Source organism: Cryptotermes secundus, unplaced genomic scaffold, assembly GCF_002891405.2.
Source record: "Cryptotermes secundus unplaced genomic scaffold, Csec_1.0 scaffold507, whole genome shotgun sequence".
Classification (NCBI taxonomy): domain Eukaryota; kingdom Metazoa; phylum Arthropoda; class Insecta; order Blattodea; family Kalotermitidae; genus Cryptotermes; species Cryptotermes secundus.
Window position 1 is genome coordinate 857,410 of NW_019740660.1, and position 23,918 is coordinate 881,327.

The window sequence follows — 23,918 nt, forward strand, 5'->3', positions numbered from 1 at the left end:
TATATATATAAATTATATAAATTATAAATTATAATTTATATATTCAGCGAAATCATGATTAAATGTACGTAAGAGCGGATGAAAAATGTTTTATCCGTGGAAACTGTAGATAGACATGAGAATTAATTCAAAAAGTTGTATCACGCATCCAGTAGGCTAGTCATTGTACTGACAGCTGTCTCGGCGTGTGGTTGACTTGTTTCAAGCCAGTAACGGTAGCCCTCTACATTTGTATTCTGAGGGTACTCGGTTCGTAAATCTACAGAGACCCTAGCTATCCCGACTGAGGATTTTCGTGGCATTCCTCAGACTCTCCAGGCACATCAAAGATGTCTTGATCAGGCGACGTTCAGTTCTTTCTAAGCCCTTTTCAGTTCACCATGCATATATCACCCTAGTAATTGACACTATGTAGTGTACCGAGGCTCAGCCTAATTATATAGACGTAACTGAAAGTTGCGCACAAATTTGGATACGAGTTCCACACATCAGGACAAGAAAAAATATCAAAATCAACATATGTCCAGAAACATACAATTTGTAGTTTATAAAAGTAGGTAAAGCCATCCCTGTAAGAGGCCGTTGAGGTCCATATAGTTGTGAGACAAGAAGCTGCCACATTTTCTAGATAATCGGCTCACAGATGACAGTGAGGTCAGTCTTACGCTCCTGCCGCCTTTTACCACCCCCAGGAAAATTCCTGGTACTCATTTCTGTTAGAAGTTGAGTCGATCCCAGGGTCATATGCAACTGGAAGGACTAGGTCAATTGAAAAATCCAGTGACTGCACTGGGAATCGAGTCACAACCTTCTGTCTTCTAGCATAGTGCCTCAACCAACTACTCTACCACGTGACTTATTTTGTGATTTATAGCTGAAAGAATATTGTGTAGACACCAGCAGCAGTTCAGCAATAAAATTGGCAGGGATTGTTGGTGATTGTTTGGTAGGCCCGCATGGTTTGTCACATCGGCTTACAGGCAACCACTCCAGAGATTTCCTCTCATATGATCTGCAGAAGCTACTGGAGGTGTACCTCAGGTAGTCAGGGCATGAATGCGCCAGCACATTTCAGCCGCGCTGTGCGACATATTCACAGTAACGCCTGTCATGACCGATAGATACGTACAGGACTACCCACTGCATGGCCTCCACGCCCTTCAGATTCGAATCCTCTGGATTTTTACCTGTGGGGACACCTAAAAATGCTTGTGTATGCAGCTTCTGCTGATAACGAAGAGAGACTACACCATCGCAGTGTGGATGCCTGTGAGACTGTCCGCAACTACTCGGCATCTCTGAGAGGATGCCTGTGAGACTGTCCGCAACTCCTCGGTATCTCTGAGCGGATGCCTGTGAGACTGTCCGCAACTCCTCAGCATCTCTGAGAGGATGCTTGTGAGACTGTCCGCAACTCCTCGGCATCACTGAGAGGATGCCTGTGAGACTGTCCGCAACTCCTCGGCATCTCTGAGAGGATGCCTGTGAGACTGTCCGGAACTCCTCGGCATCTCTGAGAGGATGCCTGTGAGACTGTCCGCAACTCCTCGGCATCTCTGAGAGGATGCCTGTGAGACTGTCCGCAACTCCTCGGCATCTCTGAGCGGATGCCTGTGAGACTGTCCGCAACTCCTCGGCATCTCTGAGCGGATGCCTGTGAGACTGTCCGCAACTCCTCGGCATCTCTGAGCGGATGTTGCGGTCCGTGATGAGATGAGGCCTGCACTGCATCTCACAGAGCACATTCTGAGCCCTTAATATAAATGTACCCTTCCAGCTATAACTCACAAATTAAAGGTTTCCCGACACATGTTGATATGGATATTTCTTCTTATTTTCGTATGTGGAACTCGTACGCAGAATTTGTCGACACCTGTCAGCTACAAAGTTGATCCGTTCTTAATAACTCATGTAGACCTATGCGGAGCGCAGTTATGGATTCCCATTTTTTATTATTTTTTTATTTCTTATTGTTCTTACTGGGGAGAGACAGTCCACTTGGTACTGCGGCCATTACTGGCCTATTGTACCAGCGCCAGATCATAGATGATGGTAATTGTGGAGCAATTTGTGCAATTAAGATTTACAGGGGAAACCGAAGTACTCGGAGAAAACCTGCCTCAGTGCCACTTTGTCCACCACAAATCCTACTTGACCTGACCTGGGCTCGAACCCGGGCAGCCACGGTGGGAAGCCAGGAGCTAACCTCCTGATGGAATAATTATCCTTAATCTGGACACTAGTTAAAAGTGAGTGATCGGCTTTACCCCCGGGGAAAGGACGCCCAGTACCCATTGGATGGGAAAATATGGCGATGAGAAAAATCTTTTTCTGGCACAGAGAATCGAACCCAAATATATCGGGCATCCAGAAAATATTCTGACTTACTTGAACCGGCTCTGCGCATAGTTAAATCACCCAAATTTGGTTATTTTCGCCTATTTTTGCTTTCTATTCGTGACATAAAATAGAGCCCATGCTTGTAACATGGTGCGAATGTTGGTATGAGAAAAGTGAAGTGATGTATAATATGAAAACAGACTAGAAACCGATAAGGAAATAGTGGGAGTAGTACAGAAATTTATGTACAAGGAAAGCGAAGAGCAGGCTGGAAGACCAAGACAGAAACAGGCGACCTGGTGAGCAGGCCTACGTGATCCTACGGCAGTGACAATTTTAGCGCGAATCTCTCCCACTCTTCGGTGCGTGCTCTTATTAGAAACGGATCGTACCAGAACGTGTCTCTCCGTTACATTTTCCCTGGTTCATTCTGTCAACGAAAGCTGGTAAACGTATATGGGGTAGGACTCAGAAGAGAATATCTCTGCCTAAGAAAGCTGAAGTAGCGGAGGATTGAGAAAATTACATTATAAAGAGCTTCACCTGATATGTATCAGCTCCATCTACACTACGAACCGGAGTGGGTCATACATGTGTAGGCAACATTAACTTCATGGAGTTGAGCCCTTCTTGAGAAGCCGCCAGTTGTGCAGCTACTCAAGAATTTCCCAGCATTTTATGGAACCCAGAAGTTCATTACCATGTTCACAAAAACCTTCCACTGGTCCCTGTCTTGAGACAGATCAATCTAGTCCACACCACCCTATCCTTTCTATCTAAGACCCATTTTAATATTATCCACAAATCTAAGTCTTGATCTTCCTAGTGGTCTCTATCCTTCTGGCTTTCTCACCAATATCCTATACGTAGTCTTCTCCCCATTCGTACTACACTCCTTGCCCATCTCCTCTTTGACTTGGTCATTCTAATTGTACTTGGCTAAGAGTACAAGTTATGAAGCTCCTCATTCTTCAGAAAAAAACCAGTCCTTTTTGGGGAATATTACGGAAGGAAAGTCTTGCGTAAGTATGATTATGTATGACCTACTTGCATCTCCATAGCCTTGCTGCATGTCCAGCCCATCGCAACCTAGTCTATTCTACTACCTTATAAAATAAACAATAAAGTTCTTCGCTCTACAATCTCCTAAACTGCCCACGCACTTCGCCCTTCTTGGGTATAGGTATTTATATGACCGCCTCGCTTTCATACCTTAAGTTCTGGTCTTGAGGTAATAGAAACCAATCAGTCAGAATGGTGACTCATCTAAGGGATGGACTGTCAGTTTGCGATCCCAGCCCAAGTCTGTGCCACTATACCACTGGCTCTGGGACTCAACCTGTCCCCTTTTTAGTGTGTAGTGGGGCCCTTTTCTCCCTTTTCTCCACGGGTAAAGTGGCCGAGGCGTGAATCTAACCACTGCTGTCTACCAAACTCCCAGGTTAACAACACTCCAAACGTCTTCATGGTGTGATGCTTAACGAATGACCTGGACAAGTTTACTTTAACAACAACGCAATCTAAGAGGCCATATTCCTCATTCATACAAAACAACGGACAACATTTTTGGTAGGGCTAGACTTATCATGCTGATCATAGTGGCCGCACGATCTAAGGCATGAACCGCCTTCGCCCGCTCGAACACTGGGATCGTGAGTTCGAATCCCACGGGAGGCATGGATGTCTGTGTGCTTTTCTTTCTATGTTTGTGTTTGTCTGTGTGTAGGCAGCGGCCTTGCGACTAGCTGTTTCCCCCTCCAAGGAGTCCTACCGACTGTGTATAGATTAAGAAACTCTAAAAGCGACCAAGGCCCAACAGGAGCTGTAGAGCCACAGATAGACTTGTCCTGCTGTATAGAATTTTACAAAGTAGGCGACAAGTTGATTATTATTAAACGGAATAATATGATTTTCCAGAATCCATTGAAGCATGAAAAGAAACGGTGGTAACTCTTTGGGGTCTAGCTGCAGCTTTCAGTACACCTGCCATGAGGCATCAATACTTGATCCAACACGAATAGCTCATCACCAGGTTTCTTAGCCAGTCGGAAGACGCGAATAATCTTACTTATTTATTTGCGTAAATGTTATTTGAAGCATGTGTAATTCGTACCTCACAGGAAATACTGCGTCTCAGCTAAAAAGCCCAACCGGTAAATGCTGTTTAGGAAGATAATCGCTGTTTACTGTGAGAATCATACGGAACACATAAATACACTCTGTAGGCAGAATGCAGAGTTCAGTCCGTGCCTCACAGGAAACACGTTACGTCCCCGCTACAAAGCCCAACCGGTTAATGCTGTTTAGGAATATAATCGTTGTTTATTGTGAGAACCATACGGAACATATAAATACAATGTGTGGGCATAATGCAGAGTTCAGTCCGTACCTCACAGGAAACACATAACGTCTCCGCTACAAAACCCAACCGGTTAATGCTGTTTAGGAATATAATCGTTGTTTATTGTGAGAATCATACGGAACACACAAATACACTGTGCGGGAAGATTGCAGAGTTCAGTGTGTTAAAGGAGATTATATATAGTGAGTGACCACTGTGCTTGAAAGTGTTATTATTAAGACTGGTGGCGTACACGGTCTCACTGTGCTTTAGAGTACAGAATGACCTGAAGAGATGCCTGGTCCATGCAAAGAAAGCACAAAATGAAAAGTAATTTAAAATCTCTTAGTTGAAACGCAGTTAACATCGGAGATGATCTTATTCAATTATCTAAAGATTTCACGGAGCAATTTCAGCTGACGGAAACTTTAGATGCCTTCTTTGACTTTAGATGTGAATTACGTATTCGAATCCAGTCAGAAGGTAAAATAATAATTGGGTGGATGGGATTGTGCTTGCTACTCGAATTGAAGTCCTTCAAGTTCAGGCGATCTCCCACCCCCAGTACGCCCACAACAGTTAACATCTAATCTGAAACCAGATCGGATCAAAGTTTCTCGTTCCAAGAAAAACGAAGAAGACAACCCAGTCCATAATATATCGTGTTCAGAGAGAGTTTCTGATATATATTCTCATGAATGGCTTCGGGGTAAATTCAGAATGACTACACGGGGCATGCAGTAGCAAAGTTGATTGAGGCATTATGCTACAAGCCTGAAGATCACGGGTTCAATTCCCGATGAGCTCATTGGATTTTTCAATTGACCTAATCCTTCTAACCGCATTATGGCCCTGGATTCGACTCAGTCTCGGACAGAAATTAGTACCAGGAATCTTCCTAGGGGTAAAGGGCGGCCGGCCCGTAAGGCTGGCATCCTCACCGCCGTGTGTGAGCCGACTGTCTAGAAAATGTGGGAGCCTTGACGTCTCACAATCCTATGGGCCTCCAAGGCCTGGCACAGAGATAACGTTACCTTTTACCAAGTGTTACCCGACTTTCTGGCTGAAGATGCCACTTCCTGCGTCCTAGATCCAGATATTATCCTTAGGACTCTGTCCTCAAGCACGCCAAGTTATGTTAGTCCGAGCACTTGGCCCGTTGCTTACTTAGCGAGACTGCACACCGTCTGAAGATGGAATAATACATGAATTGGAAGGGATCTGGAAGGAAGACGTCTCAGCCTAATCGAGATACTACTCGTACATCGGCATTTGCCAGGAAGGACTGAGGAAAATTTCGAAAATCTGTCAGGGTAGTCGGTGGCCTGGCTGAGATTCGAACCGAATACCTCCCGAATACAAATCTAGCAGTAGACCAATCTGTTCGGTGCCAGTTTTTGAAGATATAACGCCATGTGATTTATGTCTACCAAACTAGACGGCGTCATATCCCAAGAAACAGTGATCTCAATACCCACCACTGAGAGAACCTCAGATCTCGACCTCAGTGTGTTCAGAGCCAATTGACGTTTCGGAGGAACGTGTCGCCTCCATCTTCAGAGCCGAAAAATAAGACGAGCAAGAAACCAGTATGAAGCAGGTAGCAAACAGAGCTTGGTGCACGGCAGAAAGGGGAAGCTTTCCAGAACCTCTGCGAACAGAGCATCGTCTGCGTGTAGTTCTGTTTCAGTGCTGCCTTTCTCAGATAGTATTTTAATGTTATCACTTTTTCAAATGGTCTGTGTGTTATGGCTTTGTTCTGCATTCTGGCGACGAGGCTCACAGAGCGGACATTGATCTGATAAGAGTCAGACTGAGCAAAGTGCCTGATTGGGACTTTTCTTGGTCTTTCTCAGTCCCTAGAAACAAATGCCAGGCCATTATGTACCTCATTCTGCACCATTTCCAATTTATTATTCATTGCGAAATAATTCGAAGCCGTAAATTATGAGAGACTAGCAGCTTCTTCGTATAAGTACTAGCTTGTGGGATGTGACGCCGTGTAGTCCTGCAGACATTCATATTTCGGAAGAATCCACAGCCTCCGTCTTCAGGGTCGAATAGTATGTCAAGCAAACAACCAGCAAGAAGTAAGCCTTCTTGCTCTTAGGTAGGAGAAGTGGAGGCTGTACCTTCCTTGGAAATGTCTATGAACATATATCAGACTATGCGGCGTCACTCCCTAGAAGATAGAATTCTTCCTGTCACCGCTGTGAGAAGCCCACGTTCAAACTGCGTATAAACTGCATAAACGGAGAAGATTAGGAGAACACAAGAACAGCCCAGATGTGAACAAGTTGTTTTCTTCTCCCTGTATTTCGTTCAATGCACGCTGACTGTACGACTCACGTGTTTTCATGTCCCTTTTCTGGTGTGTCAAATGAGCTGTTAAATTCAACCGCTGTCTTTTAAAAATCCATCTGCACTACGAAGAGCATATTTCTGCATATATGTTTGAAATTAAGGATAATTAAGGATGAGACAGCCAATTTGTGTGGCCGATGCATAGCAAATTTCGTAGTTAAGCTACATCCAGACGAACCCGGCAAACCTTATCTTCTTGCTTGCAAAGTACTAGAGAAAACCAACCATAGCACAATAGCAAGATTTGTAAATGATTCTCTGCGTCTACTATGGCCATCTGAAATTGAAAATAATTGTTGTAAGGTGCTTTCTGTATGTTGAAAGCAGCATAGGCCTTACAAGTATTTTATCCAAATCTTATACATGTAACCTGTTTAGCTCACGGATTACACCGTACTGCAGAAAAAGTACGCGCACAATTTCCACCTGTTAACGATTTAATTGCAAGCGGAAAAAAAAAACTGTTTCTGAAAGTACCAGCTCGTGTCAAGTTCTACAAAGATTGCCTACCTCAGGTTCCTCTGCCACCTGAACCTGTCCTAACTAGGTGGGGGACATGGATATCCACAGATTCATTTTATCAGGAGAATTTCAATCAAGTAAAAGAAGTGGTTACAAAACTTGAAGATGAGTATGCATGTGTCCGTGAAGCAAAAGTGATGTTTGGATGTGATACTGTTTATCAAGATGTGAATTTTATCAATGCACATTTTTCTACCGTTTCAAAAGCCATTGAGAGCTTAGAATCTTGTGGTGCACTCCTTCACGACTCACTTGAACTCGTTCAGAAAGCAACTTGTTCACTGAATTCCGCTCCAGGCGAAATTGGAGACAAGATTAAATGCAAGTTAGAAATGGTGTTGAATTCGAACCCAGGACTAAAAAAGATTCAGTCAGTTAGTCACTGCTTGAGTGGAATTAGGGTATCTTTCCCAGGTGTATGTTCTGAACCTTCGGCGCCAGTGTACAAATACTGTCCAATCACATCAGTTGATGTACAAATATCATTCTCAGCCTGCAAACTCATTTTGACGACAATAGACATAGTTTGTCTCCAGAAAACATTGAAAGACTTCCACTTGCCTATTGTGATGCTACTTTCTGCAGTGAATGATACGAATGATATGTACATGTAAATAGGTGAGTTTGAATAAAGTGACCTGCTTCTTAAGTGCATATTGTTTTATTTTTGGTGCATATTTTCCCGCTTTTTAGCGCATATTTAAAGTGTTTTTAGCGCATAAAGATCCGGGCCCTAGTTATAACATACATTGTGTAGGCAACATTACGGAAGAAAACTCCAGTGTAGTTAGTTAGTTAGAGAGGGTGGGTTTCCCCATGCACCGCGACCAGTTTGATCTATTGTGCTTCCCTCTATGATATTCTACCAGTCTCTATACCCTACCGATAAATGGTGCGTACCATCAGTCCCGCCGAGCAAGCGAGTTCGGCCACTTGCTTAGCGGTGTCTATAATGCTTCCCCCATCTATCAGAGGCCTTAGAAACTATTGTTGGGCGGGAAACGTCCTGGAATTTGGCTCAGTGATCCCCTTTGGGGATATGAGGTTCTTTTANATCTTGTAAGTTGTTAATGGTGACGTAACCGTCTAAGTCACTGACGCCAACGCACTCTACTTCCTTTAGTACGTTTCGACGACCCTGTACACGGTTGTCTTGCTACAAGGATGATTGGCTGACTGGTTTATGGCCGTAAAGTTGCCGAGAGGGTTTGTGGAGGTCAAATTCACTGGAGAAGCGTCACCTCTCTGCTTAATTAGATTCGTTCCCAGCACAAAATACAGTCATCTCCAAGATCCAGTCACGTGTTGCAGTATATTTGAACAGTGCATGATAGGATGGCGGGTAGAGTCTTACCCCGAAAGGAGGAATTTCATAGTAAAATTATAGTATTTTTGGAAGTGACGCAGTGTAGTCTAGTGGTTAGTTGCCAGTGTTCAAGAAGGAGGCCTTCATAGTAAGAATTGAAGCCAGTATAATCCTCCGTTTTCTTTCATAACACCGTGTATACTGGTAGGTGAATAGAGACATTTAGGAAGAACAAAATGTTTCCAAGAAGCCGAGATAGCTCAGTCGGTATAACGACTGCCTACGGGCTGGAGGACGGAGGGGTCGGAGTTCGAGTACCGGTGAGGCAAGAATTTTCACTTCTCCATAACGTCCAAACCGGTCCTGTTGTCCACTCAACATCCTATACAATGGATACCGGGAGCTTTTTCTTCGCGGGTAAAGTGGCCGGGGCGTGAAGCTGACCACTCACCTTCAACTAGAGCCGAGGTCAAGAAAATGTGGATCTATACATCCACTCCCCCATACGCCTTCATGGCATAGTGCTTAATTAGTTAAGCACAGGGATAATTTTACCTTTACCTTACATAATGTCTCGATTTTTACGATATATCGAAGTGATATATTGCTCCTAAACTTTGCTATTCTCTTACCAGACCACATGGTGTACGAATTCATTTGTTGGCAGTGCAGATGCTAGTGACATTTATATGGCCTACTGTTGCTTCAGATCACTTTCAGAATACGTTCCCGAAGCTTGGGTGTTACATGGAGGGACACCTTGTACGCTGACCTATGTAATGAATGTTAAATTCAGGGGTGAAATTTGTATGCTGACATATTTAAAGTTCTTCTAAACTCCCTTCGGAATCCTAAATGTAATAACTTTTAATGCGAAGTAGAATTCGTCCCTGTGCTTAATTAATTAATCATTACACCATGGAGACGTGATGGAAATGGAGGTATAGTGCCAGTAATTCTTGATTTCTGAGCTAGGTACAGGTGTGTAGCCAACTTCACGTTCCGTTCACTTTATCCCCAAGCAAAGAAACCCGTTTTGTAGTAGGCTGGATTGGTTCCATAACCAGTGTGAATACTACAGGGAAGAGAAGAATCCCTTTGTGTTGCCGGGAATCGAATCGACTGACCTACCCCGGCTCGATTCACTCTTCTTAGATATTCAGGAGCAGAAATTTTTGTTCCCCTTTATCGGATACTTGCCAAATTCCTGCCCCGACCCACAACTACCTGTGACGTCAGTGAGAGATGGGGGTTTCTTTTCCACAAGTGTGAGATGTCCTTTCCAGTTCATATTTTATTCCTCAAACAATCATAATCAACATTAAATATTTTTACATCCTTCGACACAACAATTTCTTATAAAAATATACAAATACAGATCATTTACATTAAAATCTTAAAAACACGACATGTCTCTACGCTCATTGGGACATCATCAGATGTACTGTTTGTGCTTAGGAACTGAGCTTGTTTTTAATATGATCCATATTTTGAATATGACTATATAACACGTAATATTATGCTGGTAACAAAACTCTTGATATCAGCTGCTTTCTGGTCCAATTACGTTGAAATTAGTTATTAATTAGTTAAATTACTGTGTATATAGTTGAAGGTTAAATTAAGATCAAAATTAAGAATAAAATATATGTACATATCTGTTAGTTATTTCGCTGGTATACTGGCAGCGCTGGTCTGGTTCCTACCTAGGTGGGTATCGTGTTACGAACTCTTGTATGTTCACATGCGTTATGTCCCATTTAATTGGGTCGCAAGTTGGGTGCAGTGGGTCTGTCCTCGAGACGTTATCATATGGTATATGGAGAATTCTCGCGCTGTCTCGCAGGTGGTCATTTTGACTCTGTCGGGACAACTTTTCACAACATCAATGGTGTACCCTCACTGGGAATTAACGCACATAACTTCCTGTTTTTCGTAAAGGCATGGAACCTCGTCTCTTACGTTAAGCATAAAATACAGACCGAGGATGTTTGAGAACGGTGCAGCAGACCCTGTTCGACTGAAGGGGGAGCAAATGACCGGTGGATGAAGAAAGTCTCATAATAAGGGGCTCCATAATTTGTATCCTTCGCCACATATTCTCAGGATGATAGAATTAAGAAAGATGCGATGGGCGGAGCATGTAGAATAGATGGGGAGAAGAGAAGTGCATTCAAAATTTGGTCGGATTAGGTGAAGGGAAGAGACCATTAAGACGTAGGCGCAGACTACAGGATAATATTAAAATTTAAATCTGTCTTTAACAGACCGTAAAGGCCTATAAGGTTGTGAGACGTCGAGGTTCCAACATCTTCTAGACAATCGGCTCACAGATGGCGGTGAGGTTGTCAGCCTTACGCTCCTGCTGACCTTACCCCCTAGGACTATTCCTGGTACTCATTTCTGTTCGAGGCTGGTCGACCCCAGGGCCATAGTGTGGCTGGAAGGATTATTTCAATTAAAAAATTCAATGACATCATCGGGATTCGAACCGCGACCTGCCGGTTTGTAGCATAGTGCCTTAAAAACAAATCACGCTACCGCGTGCCCTCGGCAAATGTCGGTACTGACCTCAAATTGGGTCTCATCCATTACTTGCTGATACATGATGTTATTTAACCTAAGCTGCTGACAGCATCGTTCGATAAGGTAATGTGGGGATAAAGTAAGGTGGGATAGCGCAGTTGGTATGGCGACTAGAATACGACGTGGTTTCGATTCTCTGCAGCATCAAGAAATTTCTCTCCTCCACAACGTCCAGACTGGCCCTGAAGCCCAACCAGCCTCGTATACAATGGATACCGCGGCGCTCTGTGCCCGGAAGTAAAGCGGACAGGGCGTGAAGCTGACTACTCACATCTAGTGCCAAGATTAAAAATGGAGAAGCTATACCTCTGTTCCCCCATAAGTCTTCATGACATGACACTTAGTTAATTAATCTCATGGATACATTTACGTTATTGTGACTATAAGTTGTCTCCATGTCAGCTTCACGTTCCGGCCACTTTCTCGTTGAATGGGAAGTTCAGTGGCCCCCAGAGCCGGTCTGGACACCATGTAGAAGAGGGAAGAATATTGCTTGTTCTGGAAATCGAACCTTGATTCCTAGGCCTCCAGGTCATAGCCCATCCGCTATATAGACTGAGCTCGGTCGTTAAATAAATAAAATATTGTGGTGAGAAAGGAATTGTCAGAATTCGATTCACGGCACAAGCAACACATTACTCTACTTTCGACAGCGTCCAGACAGGCTCTGGGACTGACAAAATCTCCTGCCTGGGGGATAAAGCGACCGGGGCATGAAGCTCACCACTCACCTCCATCTAGTGCCGAGGATAACGCGTAAAGCTATACCTCCACTCCCCTCCATATACCGTATTTACGCATGTATAGGCCGCAGCACAATTTTCAGACAGAAATTATAGAAAAAATAATTTTCTTGGAATATTATTTCAGGAGTAGAAATTATTCCGAAATTTGGCAACGTTTAATTTTTTAAATGAAGTGTGATTTCGAATATTTCGAATATAAGCCGCACCCCAGTTTCCCTCTTGAATTTTTGGCAAAAAATGTGCGGCCTATACATGCGTAAATACGGTACGTGTTCATGACATGGTGCTTAACTAAGCATAAGGACAACTTACTTTTACTGCAGATGTATTCTGTATAGCAGGAAACATTCAGTATAGCTCCTGTTACGTGTGCTGCAGGCCGTGTGGGTCATCTACACTTCCCCTTACTGTACAGCACGTGTTAGATTGCTGTAGTGAGAAGACGTCAATTGAGCAGCTGATGAGATTAGGCACAAGTAATTTCATCTCTCAACAAGTATCTAAATATAGACGGGCCTCTCGTTAACGAACCATGACGCATGCGTACAGGTAGCGACTGCAACTCTACACCTCTCTCCAAGTTATTCAAAATACCGGGCCATGAACACGTATGTGTGGAGTCGGTATAGCTTCATGCGTTCTGAACCTTGGTACTGAATGGAAGTGAGTGGTCAGCTCTAGTACAAAAGGAAAGGGTGATCCTGGGACCCATTGGATGGGAGGCAGGGTGGTTCCCAGAACCGATCTGGGACTTGGGTTAAGAGAGAAATCTCTTTCCTCTGCTGGGAATTGAATTCCGGCTCTTGGGTCTGAAGTCTAGTCAGTATACTAAAAGACGCATGTCATTAAAATACAGAGAATGCCAATTTGTATTGCTACACATCATTATTCTTTAACTGACTATTGATATAGTCTAGAGTCATTCAGGGGGACGTTAACAGTTACTCAGATGGTCAATAAATTCAGCTCTGTTTATGGTACCAGAAGGTTCATTAACATACCGACAACAGACCGCCGCTAAACCATATGGGGTAGACTCTATAGCCCTCTGCTTCCTTATCAGGAAGTCCTCTATTCAGTTCTTGCCCCAGGGACCAGCTGTCCTGACTGAGGTTTCAAGAGGGACTATGTAAATTATCTCTTCTGTGGTAACTTAAAGACTTTTACATGGATTTACAATTTTTAGTAGACTGTTCCACAACTGTGTCAAGGTTTCAGGGTATATAGCTCCAAATGTTAGGATGAATGGTGGTTAATGAATTGGGAAGTGTTTGGAAGGCAGTGGTCACGTCCAGATTTAACCTATTATTCAGGCTTTTACCTATAGACACCAAAGAAAACAAGATAGTGGGTGTCCTAAAAGAAATTCGAACCTAACATCTCATGAGCGCAAGTCTAGAGCCTTATCACTATACCACTATACCACTACATCATCATCATAACTTAAGAAATCTCATGCAGTTTTGTTTTTTTACAGGTTGGATCCATGCGTTGGCAAAGAGGCTTAACATTTCTGTAAACAACGTAACACATTCAGAGTCGTACATTACAGCTCTTTACTTCACATGTTCGAGCCTCACCAGTGTCGGGTTTGGCAATGTTTCTGCCAACACAACATCAGAAAAAGTATTCAGCATCTGTACCATGCTCATTGGAGGTAAAGCTTCACAAAGTAGGTGTACAATAACATTGGGATTACTGTAGGAATTCAATGAATTTGGAAGACATGTGTCACATGAGATGAATGAGTTGTGCTGGTAGGTTTGCTGTTCGTTATTGTAAGAACCAACTTTCTCTTCAATTGTGTACACTATTCAAAACATAATGAACTATTTTCTGTAACTCTCTGTCTCCTGCCACTTCTCTCATTAAATTGTATAATATGAGTAGCAACATGGGCACAATCCAGAATTTATCTAGGAGGACAGTAAGTTTTCTATAGGGAGCAGCCATAAAATTTGCTTTCAAACTTATATTTAAGACTATTTTTGTTGGTCGCTCTACAGCAGGGGTCCTCAGACTTTGCATTACCATAATCCCTTCAACTTTGCTGGCCAGTTAAAATTGCAGCTCTGCACACTGTTACAGGTATCAGGCTGTATGGTGACAGAAGAAACCTAAATAGCTTTACAGCCTCTCTACATATACAGTAATTTATAAAACGTGCATGTACAGCCATGAAAACTTTTGCTGTGGCTGAAACTGTTTCCAAAATGCTCCTATAATAAATCTTATTAGCTTATTGATTTACCAGAACTCTGTGTACATTCAACTATATTTTCAATTCTTCTTGAGAACTTGGCTTCCCCATTAGAGTAGGTAATAGCCCCCAAACACTTACTCATACAAAATAACCGGGAAATTATAAAATATTGCGTGACAGATGCTTATGATGTCTCAGTGTTGACCCTGATGATGGAAACAGATGATATCCCTGAAACTTCATTTTTTAACTAAACATTGACATTGCTAGATTCTAAAGGGCTCTAACAGTGGTGTATAGTACTCAGAATTACTGGATTTTTTAACTTTGCCCATCGTCCAATATTCTAGAAACAAGCAAACAAAATATTTCAGAGGCTGGATCTGTTTCTGTCCTCAGGTGAGGGGGAGAGACACCTACTTTGTTAGGTCCCTTAGAAAGAGCTAACCTCAATCACTGAATCAAGTGATTTTTAGAATACCAGAGCTTGGATAGAATCCAAAAGACTAGTAATTCTAATTGACACATCTGATTTCTCAGAAAGGCTTAGCACATTATATCTTGTAAGCTGAAAACATTGCCATAATTATTATGGAGAAGTCAAAGTTGTACACCACCCACCACTTGTCATATCTTCTCTTTGTTGGAGGATAGACCTTTCATTGTGATTCTGAAATGGTTAAAATGCTTAGTTATTTTATTTGTTGAACTGCAGCACTTATGCATGCTGTCGTGTTTGGCAACGTGACTGCCATTATCCAGCGCATGTATTCACGGCGCTCCCTGTACCAGACAAAATGGCGTGATCTGAAGGACTTCCTCACACTGCATCAGATTCCAAAGGAGATGAAGCAGAGAATGCAGGATTACTTCCAGACCATGTGGTCACTGAACCATGGCATTGACATTCACGAGGTGAGAGAGGTGTGTATTGTGATACCAGTAGCGGCACATGCACTGACCTTGCTTTCCTTCCACAACCTGTATTTACATACTGGTATTTATGTTTTCTTTCCTTCTACAGTTTTGGTAGGAAAACTTACAGGAAAGAAATCGCACAGAAAACCTACGCATAGGTGGAAGGATAATGCTAAAAACAACCATAGAAAATAACATGGTATGATGTGGATTGGATTCATCTGGCCTAGGATAGGGACCAGTATCAGACTGCTGGGAAGAGGATAATTATGCTCCAGGTTCCGTAAAAAGCAGGGAATATCTTAACTACCAGAGCACTTATTAGATTATGAAGATTGACTCCACTCCATTTAGTTAGTTTGTTAGATGGTTGGTTAGTTGCTTTGATGGTTGGTTGGTTGGTAGGTTGGTTAGTTAGTTAGTTAGTTAGTTAGTTATTAGTACTGCTGCATCAATTATATTAGTTATAAATGAAATAAATGAAATGCTACCTCAGTTCAGTTCTTGTCACCATGTTTTTCTTCTTCTCAGCATTTTAAGGAAGCCAAAGGTTCATTACCATGTGCACAAGAAGACTCCACTGGTCCCTATCCTGAGCCAGATGGATCCAATCTATACCATCCCATCCTATCTCTCTAAGATCCGTTTTAATATTGTCCACCCACCTATGTCTTAGTCTTCCTAGGTCATGATGTATTTTACAGTTAATATTATGGGCTTCTGGGGTGTGATGTCATGTAGTTTAATAGACAGATACTGAAGTTTAGGAGGTAACTATCTACCAAACCTCCTTTTTTTTTTTTTACTGTAGGTTGAAATGAGACCATGTCTATGTAGTACACTGGTCACTTTTGGGCCTTTTGTATGAGCACCTGATGCTGATGATGATAGTGCCTCAAATTAGACCATGATCATTTCCTATCAGATCCTTTCACTAATCATCCCTCCATTCAGTGCTCTACAGTCTGAGCTGCTGTGAACATCAGTTTAACAAGCTAGGAATGAAATATGAGAGTGGAACTAGGATTTCACATTTACAGGCATGTGTAATTATTAAAAAAAATCAACTGAAATATTTATTTGCACTGAAATTTATAACAGCTTACTTAAAAAGAGAATTGAAATGATAATACGAACAAAACTGAAGAAAATAAGAAATGAAATTTGATTTGCACACAGCAGTGAGTAGTACTGTTACAGTCTTCTTGGATGTGATGTCATGTACGAGTAGTTTGTTAGGTAGGTAGGATTCATGCAACATGGCGTCACATCACAGAAAACTGTAATTCTGAAGCACGTAGCAAGGTCAATGCATAAAAATTACCAGGTCCTTCCAGTTTGCGCCTAGAATTCTACGTTTAATAATTTTGAGACTGTCATTCATTGTGGTAGATGTAGTAACTTAAATCCACATGCAAGAATAATTCTTTTCTGGTTTCTTCATTGGATGGTAAACATAAGAAATATTATCATAATGCATTTAATTGAAATTGCTTAGTTTGTTTTTATGTCAATTAGATATTAGATGTTTTCCAGATGGTTTAATATTTTTGTTTTGTTTTTTGTGTAATGCAGCATTATGGATGTCTTTTTTTGTATGTTAAAAGTACTGTATATCTTGTCATGGATGTTGTCAGGATTTTTTCCAAAGGAAGACAGCCATGTTTCCAGGCAAGAGCTACAAAGTTTGCTTAGAAATTTACATCTAAAGCATTTAAGACTATTTTACTGATTTTCCCAGGGCATTAATGATAAAAGAATAATATTAAACAATAATAATTTTTTGTATTACTGTTTGGTATATTTTCTTCCTTTTCCAAATTTTGACTTTTCCCAGGAGTCAAAGAAAGAGAAGAAGCCTGCCTCCCCTCCTGCTGCCAACCATGAATCTTGGTTCCTCTTTACGCAAGGTTTCATTCACTTTTAATGTGCCTGCCTTTTATGTCTGTAATAATGGAACAGTTTGCTGAAGAGGATTATTTAGTCATATCTCTATGGCTGCATGCTCTTTCTGTTAATACAGAGGACGCCCATGAGTCTGGAATCATAAGCATTGTTACAGTTTAGACAAAGTTTTTGCCAGATGTGCCCAGTATAACCATCATTCTTGTCAACATGAAAGGTTTCGTCTTCTCCGTCTCATTCTCCTGCGTTTCATTATCCTAACGATATTCAGTGTGGCTATTAATAATGAAATTGTCTCTCAATCTCCTGTTACTCCCTCTCCCTTATATTAAAATATTCCCCCACCAGCCTGATCAGTCTTATGAGATACAAAATTCCACATCCTATACAAAGCATATAGATATTCACTAAAGAGTTCTGTCTTCTGGGATGTGACGCCATGTAGTCTGGTAGAAGTTTACTGATGTTTCAGAGGAATATAGTGCCTCAGTCTTTAAGGTCAAAGAATAAACCAAACAAACAAGCAGAGTCAGTCCAAAGATGCTAATGAGACCACACCTGTTTCTGCAACACTTTCTCCAAACTCACCTTATACAGATTGTAGCTCGCTTGGCTTACCCTTCAGTCTGAAAGAGGAAGGCAGTACATTCCTCTGAAACATCAGTAAACTTCCAGCAGACCCTTCACAGTCAGCACCATAAGTACTCCATGTTTAGTTTGATTTTCACCGTTCTTCACCTTCCTTTGCAGACACTGAAGGAATTCCCTGAGGAGCTCAGAGGTGATGTGTCTATGCATCTCCACCGTGAGATTCTCCAGCTTCCCATCTTTGAAGGCGCATCACAAGGCTGTCTGAAGCTTCTTTCCCTGCACATCCGTAGCAACTTCTGTGCACCCGGAGAATATCTTATCCACAAGGGAGATGCCCTTCAGTACATCTACTACTTGTGCAATGGGTCCATGGAAGTGGTACAGAACAGTATGGTCGTGGCTATCTTAGGTATGTTTCATGTCACCATAGACAAGTAGAAGTACACATGCTTCATTGTCAGAATGATAGTACATGCTTTCCAAAACTTTAAAGATGAAACATCACACAAATTAAGTAATCAGTGCTTAATCATGTAATTAAAAGAAAACACTGCAAATTGGGATTCTAATTGTATCCGAACTGTACCACAGCAGTGGAACATCACTTTAATAATCATGGATATATGCATAGGGGGAGAGTACCTAATTAAATACCATCCCAAATCTTGGCATTAGACTGAGGTGAGTGGCCAACTTCACACTCCAGTCACTTCCCCCCCCAAGAGCAGCATCTGATACCCATCTTTATGGGGCTGGGTGAGCCCAGAGACAGTCTGAACTCTGTGAAGAACAGAAAATATTTTAATCCTGCCCAGAATCCTGAACCATCGAACCCATAACCCACTGCTGTATGACTGAGCTGGAGTGCAATGGAAATGTCTGAATATCTGGATATTCTTTGTTATGTCACTATATTGACTATGCTGGATTACGAAGTGGATTTCACAATATATGTGAGTGTTTCTGTGAAGTCCACAGAAAGAAACCCAAAACTTTCAGGAAAGGTACATTTGTAGCCTTACTTACTTATGGAACTGAGCCCTTCTTGAGGTGAAGCCTACCTTCCTTATTTAAAAAAAAAATAAAAAACAGAAGAGCCTTATGAGATCTCCTTCCTTTCTGTGTCCCCCCATCATCAGAAAGACAGAACAGTGGACCCAGAAGAAACAGCCGTTGCTATACAGTGGCTCCTGTGGCAGTAAATACATGTGCAACAATAGAACACCTGCTGGGCATGATGTTTTCTATGCAGTTCGTGTTGTATTAAATACTCTGTATGTAGTAAAAGGAAAGTAGGAAATTAGTTCTTCCCAGAACTTCTTGTTACATATTATGTTAATTAATAAGCTATTACATTATTTGAATATTTCAGAAGAATAACCTGCAAGGGAAAGGTGGGAAATTAATGAACACTTACAGTGCTTATTATAGCAAGTGCTAAGGATCCATATTGTGATCTTGTGCATCATGAGAAGGTGCAGGCAGATGACTATTGACTGCAAGCAGCCTGCTGGGTGTATTTTCAGAGTACAAGATAGAGACAGGGTATTCCCATGAAATGCTGGCACCCACCTACCACTCTATGTGTTCACTCAATTAATGTTCTCATTCACTGGTACCATGTCAATAAGATTAGTGTTAAATTTCCTCCACTTACGATTTCCCTAAGTTCAGTGTTTACGCCCACTGCATTCCAAAGACACCGCAGATGGAGGAGTTCACTGTATTCAGAGTTCTAATATTTTGTGCTTTTCTATGTTACAGGCAAGGGTGATTTGTTTGGTTGTGACATAAGTATGTACCTGCAGCCATCTGGGAATGGGGCTATCGTCAGCACCAGTGGGGTCGGAGGTGGAGGGGGAGGGGGAAGTGGTGATGTTGTTGTCAAGTCTAGTTGTGATGTGAAAGCGCTCACTTACTGTGATCTCAAGTGTATCAACATGCAAGGTCTGGTGGATGTGCTAAGACTGTACCCAGAGTACCAGCAGGAGTTTGCAAATGACATTCAGCATGATCTCACCTACAACCTCCGGGAGGGATACGAGGCTGAGGTAAAACATTTGAAGGTGTGGATTAAGAGGAATATCCAGAATGTATCGGAGAATCTGGTACCACTAAATGTTCTGGTCAAGTGGGTAGCCCTCAACTTTCATGCTCAAGGTATATTAAGTTCCAGTCTTGAAGCATAGACCTGCTGTCTTGACTTAGGCAGTTTTGTGACTTTCTTCAGTTCCTTCAACATCCATTCCAGTTCATTTCTCCAGTCTTCCCACAATACAATGTTATGATTGCAGCTCCTGAGAGAGTTGTTGCGTAAATTACTTTACTTTACATGGAACTGAGCCCTTCTGGAGAAGCCGCCAATTCTGCAGCTATTCAAGAATTTCCCAGCATTTTATGGAATCCGAAGGTTCATTACCATGTTCACAAGAGCCCTCACTGGTCCCTATCCTGAGCCACATCAATCCAATCTATACCATCCCATCCTGTCTCTCCAAGATCCATTTTAATATTGTCTACTCACCTATGCCTTGGTCTTCCTAGTGGTCTCTTTACTTCTGGCTTTCCTACCAATATCCTATATGCATTCATCTCCCCCGTTCGTGCTACATGCCCTGCCCATCTCATCCTCCTGGACTTCATCATTCTAATTATACTTGGAGAAGAGTACAAGTTATGAAGCTCCTCATTATGCAGTTTTCTCCAATCTCCTGTCACTGCATCTCTCTTCAGTCCAAATATTCTCCTCAACACCCTCTTCTCAAACACCCTCAGTCTATGTTCCTCCCTTAATGTCAGAGACCAAGTTTCACACCTATACAGAACCACAGGCAAAATTATCGTTCTGTGTATTCTAATTTTTAAGCTTTTGGACAGTAGACGAGAAGACAGAAGGTTCTGGATTGAATGGTAGCAAGTATTCCTGAGTTCAATCTCCTCTCAATTTCCTCCTGAATCAGGATTTGATTTGTTATCGTTGTTCCCACATTTTCAAAACATCTGTTTTCTATCATTATGTCATGATTTTGCCCTGAATTTTGGTGACGAGACAGCAACATATACTTAGTTTTCTTTGTGTTTACTTCTAGACAAACCTCCTTACTTGAGTCAATTAAAGTTTGTGTGTCTTTCTTTATGGTATCTATATTATCACCCAGTAGATTCACATCATCGGCATAGGCCAACAGCTGATGTGTCCCATTTAATTTCAGTCCCACCTGGCTTTCCTAGACCTTCCTTATGGCATATTCTAAAGCAAAGTTGAAAAGGAGTGGTGATAAAGCAACTCCTTGTCTTCAACCATTCTGGATAGGAAATTTATCAGACAAATGTTTACCTATACGGATTTTACTATAAGTTTCGTTTAAACACATTTATAATCAGCTATACTAGTTTCATGGGTATCAAAAACTCAGAATATTGAACAATTCTTCCCTCTTAACTGAATCATAGGCTTTCTTGAAGTCTTTGAATAGCTGATGTACTGTCTCATTGTACTACCCATTTTTTCTCCAATATCTGACGGATGCAAAAGATCTGATCCATAGTTGATCTGTTACGACAAAACCCACACTGATGATCACCAATAATTTCATCTATATATGGCTTTAACCTTGAGAGAAGAATATTGAATAAAATTTTGTACGACGTTGATGGCAGTGATATCCGCCGATAATTACTACAGTCAGTTTTATCACCCTTCTTGTGAACTGGTACAATAATAGACTCCTTCCACTGATCAAGAAATTTTTCCTTATGCCAAATAGAAGTAATTAGCTTATGGATCTTAGAATGTAATATTTCGCCTCCTGTCTGAATAAGTTCTGCCGGAAATTGATCACTACCTGGCAATTTATACCTTTTCAATTTTGCAATACCATTTTCAACATCAAAAGGGCTGGGATCAAGTAGTAACCTCTCAGCTGTATGGATTTCTGTTTGCCTAACATCACTCACCCAATGTACATTAAATAACTGAGAGAAGTAGTTCCTCCACCTATTCAAAATGTTGGGGGCATTTGCAAGCAAATCACCATTCTAATCTTTCACTAAGTTACTTCTAGGTTAGTAACCCCTCTTAAAGTCATTTATTCCTCTATACAGGTCTCTAATATTCTTGTTCTTGCTGTTCATTGCAAGCTCATCAATTCTGTCTTTCATATATTCCCTCTTCTTATTCCTAAGATGCCTGCTGGTTTCACTTCTTATATTGTTCAGATTATCCCTATGTATTTCTCTTGGATCCTGTAGCCATTGCATTCTGGCTTGTTTTCTTTGGTCTAGTGAATTTGAGCATCCTTCATGTAACCATGGCTTATGCTTCTACAGTTCATAATAACATAGACTCTTCTTGGCAGGAATTTTTATATTCTCTCTAATAGTTTCCCAAGCTTTATTAACATCAACCTCAGTGTCCAAGTTTTCCAAGGCCGCGAACCTATTTGAGATTTCAAAACGATACTGCTCTTTACCACCCACCTCATTTAAGTTCTTGAGATTGAACCTCTCCAAATGGACCCTGTGCGTTGTTTGTTTGCTCACTGCCAGTCTTTCCTTAACCTTTCCTACCACCAGGTAGTGGTCGGTATCATAATCTGCTGCCCTGAATGATCAGGCATCACGTATACTTGAGTGCTGTCTCCTATCTATCAAAATATGGTCTATTTGATTCTGTATCAATGAACTTAATTTGAAATCTCAATTTTCTGTTGTTTTGTTTTTGCTCATATACCAATATTCATTGTCAAAAATACATGTATGTTGGAGGGAACACCAAGACTTGAATAGGCAACCTTATGAAAGAAAAGTTTAATGTGTTTAATGAAATCTCTGGTATTGCAATTTTGGTTTGACCATACGTTGAAAATAGACTCTAATAACTTTCCAACAATGATGTAATGTTCTGTACCACTAATTTAGGGGTGATTCACTCTGAAAGATATTTCACACCAGTGCATTAATGTTTAAGACTGATCCCTCAAAGCCAAGAGGAGTTTTTGTTATTAACCCTTTGAAGGCTGAAGTTCAGGCAACTAATATTTAAAACTGAGTTCCTACTTCTAGAAAATACACTGTATTCCATGAAATTTCATTTTCTTATAGCTATCATTATGTTTTGTGTTACAGCAAGAGTCAGAAATAAATGGAGTTCCATCTCTTACCCTTCCGTCCATCAGTGAAGATGATGAGAACATACCTGAAGAAGGGGAGACTTCTCCCTTGTCTCCTCCAAACCGATCACCTCTTCATGCCACAAACAGCCCTCGGCATGGAAAGTTCAACCCGAGGTAATTAAATTCTTAGAAGCTCTTGGATGGGGCACTTGATTTAGATGTTAACAAAAATATCATAACAGTGATATAAGCATTTTTGGCTGTGGTTTGCACTGTTGTAATGGTACATACACATTGTCCTCATGGCCACAAAGTAAGAAAGAAGGGAGGAGATAAATAGAATGGAAAATAGGAGAAGAATAAGGTTTAAGGGAAGGAAGGGAAGAGGAAGACAAGGGAGATCTGAAAAATGTTACTTTAAGTCCATCATCCCACATAAACTAACTTGGATCAATGAGTCTTAATTCCACTTGGCCTAATGCACTTCTTCTGATGCATTGCTTATAATCCCACTTAGGTTAGAACAGACTATGATTCAGAAAATTAAAGAGAATTGTTTTTCAGGCTGGATGAATTACGAGGCTACTCAGGACGGACCCGTGGTGGAGGTGGCACAAGAGATCGACAACGAAGCCTTCTACCCGGCAGCAGTCAAAAGACAGGGTCACTGGAAGGTCTGAACCTTGAACTGAGAGGAGAAGTAGAACAGACACGCAGCAGTGTTGAAAGATTAGACACACAAGTGTCAACTTTGCATCAAGATGTAGCAACACTCAGCCAAGAGGTACAGTTACTTCATTTCCATCTGGTTACACAAATAAAAATTATGTATATTCTCTGTTAGAATCCTCAGCCTCCATTTATTTGAGCTCATGTTACTATTGAAAGTTGAGGTTCTTAATATCTCCAGAATATATCTATCGTTTTATGCATTTTTAATTTATGTGTTTTTGGAATGATGTGCCTTGAGAAAGTGAATCAT

At 41.5% G+C, this 23,918-nt stretch overlaps 1 protein-coding gene across 1 annotated transcript in view; it reads left to right on the top strand.

Moving 5' to 3' along the window:
• Nucleotides 1-23,918, top strand: part of LOC111872473 (potassium voltage-gated channel subfamily H member 8) — a 204,153-nt gene that overhangs the window by 177,942 nt on the left and 2,293 nt on the right. The window contains exons 9-14 of the mRNA XM_033754715.1: nt 13,683-13,877; nt 15,124-15,332; nt 17,982-18,231; nt 19,587-19,873; nt 22,950-23,110; nt 23,501-23,720. Coding sequence (XP_033610606.1) covers nt 13,683-13,877; nt 15,124-15,332; nt 17,982-18,231; nt 19,587-19,873; nt 22,950-23,110; nt 23,501-23,720 — 1,322 coding nt within the window. The remainder of the gene's footprint in view (nt 1-13,682; nt 13,878-15,123; nt 15,333-17,981; nt 18,232-19,586; nt 19,874-22,949; nt 23,111-23,500; nt 23,721-23,918) is intronic.